This window comes from Aedes aegypti, chromosome 2 (genome assembly GCF_002204515.2).
Source record: "Aedes aegypti strain LVP_AGWG chromosome 2, AaegL5.0 Primary Assembly, whole genome shotgun sequence".
NCBI lineage: Eukaryota > Metazoa > Arthropoda > Insecta > Diptera > Culicidae > Aedes > Aedes aegypti.
This window is the reverse complement of record NC_035108.1, coordinates 399,491,016-399,497,603: the sequence shown is the minus strand read 5'-3', so window position 1 is coordinate 399,497,603 and position 6,588 is coordinate 399,491,016. Positions and strand designations below refer to the sequence as shown.

The following is a 6,588-nucleotide window of genomic DNA, read 5'->3' as shown; positions in this document are numbered from 1 at the left end:
ACCTGAATTTGATTTCAGCTCAATAATCACGTGGTCCTTTTTCGCAAAGTGCACCTCTTTCGGAAGAATTAGATGCCCATCCAAACACAACGCTTTCTATTTATATCCAATGCCTAGCACTAGAGCGCATTATTTTTTAGGTAATGAAATAGCACACAACACTAGTCAGCAACTGTGCTGGCTGAGGTTTCTATTGTGTGGGCTTCCAATGGGTCGCGACGTTCTCAAACGACCGGTTACGGAACATGAGTCCGTTGCTCGATAAATACTTGTTTTCAATTGTGAATCATGGTTTACGGCTAACCAGCCGAGTGGAAGTTGAACAACTACCGAAATGCTAAAAATTACAATTGCAAAGTATATATTTCATATTAATATTTCATTTCTTAAATATTTGGTCAAAGCCAATCTCAACAGGTGTCTGGAAAGGGTCAATATTATGCTTGTGAAAAAAGTTTTTTATCATGCATTATTATTTTTATCATTGCTATATATCCTAAAACGTAGTATCTGCACATGAATATTTACATTATTTTTGAGCTTCATTGAATAAATTGAATATTTTTGGTTCATCCTCTCAATTGATATACCGCTTCAATTTGTGTATCACTAATAGGACTAAAACAATGATATTTTTGTGTACCAGGGACAGTTTTAACCTTATCAAACAATTCCACCAATTCCTCTGACATTTTAACATATTGTTCATAAGATATATAACAGAAATTTAATTTGGTGATACATGTATTAGTTTATTTCACTGTCCAGTCGAATAGTTCTCGCGGAGTTGCGATTGTGTTTCCATAGTCTTTTGCAAGACTTGCTCTTTTTGCCATTCGCTTGAGAGTGCCATCAATAGCGTCACATGGGCCTTTGCCGTGAGATGTGGCAAAAAAGTGCCACTCTGCTTCCAATCTATGTATTTTCTTGAAATTTCTTAAGCTGGGATTTTTTTTTATTTTTATAATGAGCTGCAGCTCCATCTGACATAAAAATAACTTTTGAGAAATTTGGTCAAAAGTTGGCTACTGTCATTGGTCAACACTTCTGATGTTATAATAAAACTAACGTTTTCCAATTTATTATCTTTTTTATGGTAAATCTCGAATGGGTGTATCGTTGCTTGGGAATTATTCCAGTGATATCCTTGAGCAGCGTTTTGTATGATAAAACTATAATTTTCAGAAAAGTCGCTAATTACCAGTATTTCACCTTGTTTTAAGGAGTTTTTTTTTTGTTTCGTAGAAAAGAAGACTGTTCTTTGCAAATAAAATCATTAGTTATGAGCTTATCAACTTTCTTCACGAAATACGTAAAAAAATCTTCAACAGGCTTTATTATAGTTTCTAAGTTACAGAGATCGGTGGGGAGCCATTGCTGAAAAACTACATCTTCTTTGTCGCTTTCCTCTAAAAGCGAGATTAGTTCTCCTGTAATATTTCTTTGGAATTACAAGTTTCACATTCTCGAAAAAAACAATCAGTCGTTCTTACTAAAACATCGCATAACAGTTTTTCACAAATTTTTGCCTGAGAGACAATTCCTAAACTATTGGGCAATAATTTCATTAAATTCAATTCTAGAAAAGAATTGGATAAGGTTGTTACTTTTCAATGTTTGCAATACTGTTGTGATATCTTTCAAACCATAAAAATCCGTCGGAGTGTTAGACGGAGTTAATTTTCTCATAGGCAGAGGCGAAGTCCATTGATTGCCTTCATTTAAAAAACATAATCACTGTATAATTCCGTTTTTTTTTAACTGTTCTCAATAAAAAATACAATCTATTTTATGGTTCAAACTGATTTATCACTTGAAAACATGATCATATTTGAAGGTTTAGAACAAAATGTTTGAAAAAAAAATCCGTTTTGGGCTTGAAAAATTCGTTGTTAGAAAAACTTTTTTCCCTTAAATATGTCCAATTTGCAATGTATGGACGACTTTTAATAAATTTAATTATGAAACTTTTTGCTTAAGGATGATCAAAATCAAATAAAAATTGGCCGTTTTTTTAAATCGACTTTAAAGTTTTGAATCATTTTTTTTCAGTGTCGAAAATGTTTTATCATTTTTTCACTTTTTTTTTCTAAAACTTCAGGGAATTCCACGACAGTCCTCCATACAACACTTTTTTGTAGGTCTTACCGTTTTCGAGTTATGCGCGTTTACAAAAAAAGTAAAAACAACTTTGACCCCTTCCAAACGTTAGTCTAGATCGATTTTGAAAAAAAAAAACAAAGTATAAGAAGTATCTTAGTTTCACATATTCTTCGCATCCAGAAAGTTTCATTGAATTCTGAAGGGGTGCTGCCAATCCCTTTGTCGAGTTGGCGTGAATTGCAAACTATATGTAATGTTTAGCTCTTCGGTTGTTGGAAGTTTACTTGCAATCAGGAACCAGGATCAAATAGTAGTGATAAGAAATCAAGTGTAAAGTGAATATTATCGCGCGCCCACCAAATTGGAACGCACGTGTGGGACACGCAACGCGTGACTCGTTCCCGACATATTAACTGTCATAATGACATGTGTAGCGCTGCATTCTCGCGATGTTTATGAACACAGTGCACTATTCAAATATTAGTCGCGACACTAAAAGATTGAGAAAAAATATATTGAAAAAAAAAATGTTTGTCCTCATTCCTATCGGATCCATAATACATGAGTTTTTGTGTTTACTACTACTGAAAAAGAGCCATCTATTGGCTTTTCAGTTTTGAATATCGCCCTATTGGGCTCGCCAGCGTCATGCAACGCAACCGTTTACCAATGTCGATTTGCCCTTTTGAAATGTTTGTCCACATTTGTACTTTCAACTTTGAGTCAACTTTGATAACATTTTTATTATATTTTTTTTAAGTTACGTAATATGTAAATAACAAAATTTGTTATTTGGCGTTTTTATTGTTTCAGAAGGGGTTGTTTACATATTACGTAACTTAAATAAAATATTACTATTATTCAGATTACATTTTTCATCGATTAAGGCTATAAAACTAGTTTTGGCCAAACTTTCTTTTTTTTTTCGACCATTGTGCATTGTGCAATGGGATAAATTTTGGTTGGGTTCTCAAAACTTTGTGCTCTTGAAAGTTCGGGTTGTGGCTTCGTTTTATAATCACCTTAAAACATATGGAAACATTTGATCTATGTTGATTCACATATTAATAATTGCAATGCATTATGCTGAACTTTGATACACATTTAGAACAAAGAACATCTTTGCAGCTTCTTGTCCTTGTCTTGTCTTGACAACAATTTTATTCGACTATAATTACCATTATTAAAAGAAAATTAAACATGCATGTTTAATTGTGACAGTGAATTGTTAGTTGTGTACTTAGATTTTTTGTCTAAAAACTACACTAATGGCACCAACAGGAGTTCTTCTTCTTGTTATTAAGTATTCTTTCCAGCTATTTTCAATTAGTTACATCCGGAATTACTGCCAAGGATTTTCGTAGAGTAATTCCTGGACTTATCTTCGAAGGAATTCGTAGAAAACAAATTCTTGAAGAAACCCCTGTGTTTAATGTATTTAGTTAAATAAATAAGAATCTAAAAAGAAATTCCTCAGGAAAGGTGTCCAAACAGATGTAGCACTGTCTTGTTTCCCATAAATCTCTCATTTACCAATAATAACTACACTGAAACAAGCGTTGCAGTAATGAGAACCATGAACGTGTTTTTAAATTTACAATTCCAACCACGATTGAGCTATCATGAACGCTTTTTATTTGCGTCTTGTTCCCTCTCAATCCAACCGCGTCGATAGCCGAGCGGCTAGCGTTCGCGCTTGGCAATCGCCAGATCCTCGGTTCGATTCTGGTCTGCTGCAAGTTTTTAACCATGATATAGTAATTTTTACTATACAAATGGTGCCATGGTAAAATTGAATGCACAAAATATTCTAAATAAATGCGAATTTAGTCTGCACAAATCAAGTGGCGTTGTGTATTTAATTTAACCCTCTGATATAGTATTTTCAACCGCAACGCTGTTCTCAGTGTAGACTTCCCGTTGGAATCCCAAGGATTCCCGTTGGAAGCCCAAGGGTTGGACGTTGGAGTCCCAAGGATTGCCGTTGGAATCCCAAGGATTCCCGTTGGAATCGCAAGGATTCCCGTTGGAATCCCAAGGATTCCCGTTGGAATCCCAAGGATTCCCGTTGGAATCCCAAGGATTCCCGTTGGAATCTCAAGGATTCCCGTTGGAATCCCAAGGATTCCCGTTGGAATCCCAAGGATTCCCGTTGGAATCCCAAGGATTCCCGTTGGAATCCCAAGGATTCCCGTTGGAATCCCAAGGATTCCCGTTGGAATCCCAAGGATTCCCGTTGGAATCCCAAGGATTCCCGTTGGAATCCCAAGGATTCCCGTTGGAATCCCAAGGATTCCCGTTGGAATCCCAAGGATTCCCGTTGGAATCCCAAGGATTCCCGTTAGAATCCCAAGGATCCCCGTTGGAATCCCAAGGATCCCCGTTGGAATCCCAAGGATCCCCGTTGGAATCCCAAGGATCCCCGTTGGAATCCCAAGGATCCCCGTTGGAATCCCAAGGATCCCCGTTGGAATCCCAAGGATCCCCGTTGGAATCCCAAGGATTCCCGTTGGAATCCCAAGGATTCCCGTTGGAATCCCAAGGATTCCCGTTGGAATCCCAAGGATTCCCGTTGGAATCCCAAGGATTCCCGTTGGAATCCCAAGGATTTCCGTTGGAATCTCAAGGATTCCCGTTGGAATCCCAAGGATTCCCGTTGGAATCCCAAGGATTCCAGTCGGAATCCCAAGATTCTAGAGATATTAGTGGTCATTTCAGTCAGATTCCCAAGGATTCCAGTCGGAATCCCAAGGATTCCAGTAGGAATCTCAAGGATTCCATTCGGAATTCCAAAATTACTACGCATGCGTGTACTGAGTACACGCACCTTTGAAAAAGCTCGCATTTTACACAGTTCAAGCGAGGTGGTACTTTCGATGGTTAAATGCGCGACCGCTCTTGGGTTAAGCAATCATACATAATAAATTATTTATTTCAGTGTTGCCTTCGCAGCTATAAAATAACCTATTCCTAAGTAAATTAAATTAATTGTGTACAAATTTTGGCTCTCTTGCTCTTTCGACCAAAATATCTCAACCCCGCGTGGATGACAGACCCGACAGAACAACAACAGTTCGGTGTCGCAGTGCAGCAGGTCGAGGACCTGCAAAACATTTACGTTCGTTCGTTTGTTACATTGCGGTTCTTTTAGAGGAAAAATCAATCTCAGAATTAGGAAAATATGACATCCAAAGTTTTACTAAACCAACTGTCGTCCATTTCCTCCCGGCACGTCTATATCGTGAACCTAGGTAAGTAGAATTCAAGCAGCTTCCTAATCCAGCTATAATACGTGTTTTATTCTCCGCAGTTCCGTCGCTATCGTTCTCCTCGAAGCCTCCTTCCGACAAGCCGGTGAGCCCTCGAATGGAAGAGTTCCAGAAGAAGCTACGCGAGAAAACTCCCATCGGCAAGCTGGATGAAATTGTCGGTAAGCATCCGTACCAGGAAAAGGAACCGCTGGAACCGTGGCCCAACAACACCAATCCCAACACCGGCGAAATCGGAGGCCCTCGGGGACCGGAACCGACCCGCTATGGCGACTGGGAACGGAAGGGTCGGGTCAGTGACTTCTAGGTAACGGGTCATTGAACCGGACAAACGTATGAAAAGACGGAGCACCAGGTTTTTTTAGTCACGATTCTGCTGTTTGGAATCTAGTTCATATTGTAGATGGTTTTTAATTATCATGAGATTTTTCTCCAAGGCTAACGTTGGGAGCCGGAAGTAACTGATTCCGAAGTTGGGTAACAAAGACGGATTAATATGAATATAATAGTTTTTCACTCATTTATTTTCCCAGTTTCCAGAAGTGGATTGGCTATGTTGTAGATATAGCGTATTGATCACACTGTAATGGTAGACTTAGTTTTAGGTGCTATAAATGTGCTGTAAATCATATAAATGCCAAATTTCAATTTTGAATAAAGTATTTCTAGCACATATTGCTTAACTGTTAATATTGGTTGATGGTATAATTCTTTTTTTTTCCTGTTCAGCATGATCGATCTTGGATGATCATTTCTATCATTTTCCAGGGCAAATACTCTAATACTACAGGGCTTTTTAGCAAGTCTCTTTGATTTGATTTTGTCATTAGTTCAATGCAAGGCTCCAAATCTATGTTTAATCATTTAGTCGCGTTCTAGGGTCAATACAAAACCAGAGCATTCTGAAGGACTCACATTTTTGTTTTGCCCATGGATTTTGTTTTTAAATTCTTAAAAAAAAATAGTTCTGTGTAGTTATTTTCTTGAAAATACTACGTTGTCTGTGTCTTGGGGTCAAATTGATAGTGATAACTTCGCACAGAGCGGTACAGAAAAAAGGTCGAAAAATAGCAAAAATTTTGCAACATTTAATGTTGAGACTTTGGACGCTTCTATCTTAGCAATTCTTTACAAAAGATTTACAACAGGGAGAGAGCGGCTGTCAGGAATTTTGGAATTTTGGACATCCTATGTCTCTAGTTTCCGAAAATTGAAA

General features: G+C 37.7%; 1 protein-coding gene across 1 annotated transcript; it reads left to right on the top strand.

Moving 5' to 3' along the window:
* Window positions 1-5,148: 5,148 nt before the first annotated feature.
* LOC5577544 (succinate dehydrogenase assembly factor 4, mitochondrial) lies at window positions 5,149-6,062 on the top strand. Its single transcript, XM_001656510.2, has 2 exons — window positions 5,149-5,354; window positions 5,414-6,062. The coding sequence occupies exons 1-2, from the start codon at window positions 5,285-5,287 to the stop codon at window positions 5,677-5,679; spliced, it is 336 nt and encodes a 111-aa protein (XP_001656560.1). The 5' UTR covers window positions 5,149-5,284; the 3' UTR covers window positions 5,680-6,062.
* The last annotated feature ends 526 nt before the right edge of the window (window positions 6,063-6,588 follow it).

Coding starts and splice junctions, on each gene's coding strand:
- LOC5577544 (XM_001656510.2), top strand. CDS start 5,285: ATGACATCCAAAGTTTTACTAAACCAACTGTCGTCCATTTCCTCCCGG. Junction 5,355..5,413: donor CGTCTATATCGTGAACCTAG/GTAAGTAGAATT, acceptor TATTCTCCGCAG/TTCCGTCGCTATCGTTCTCC.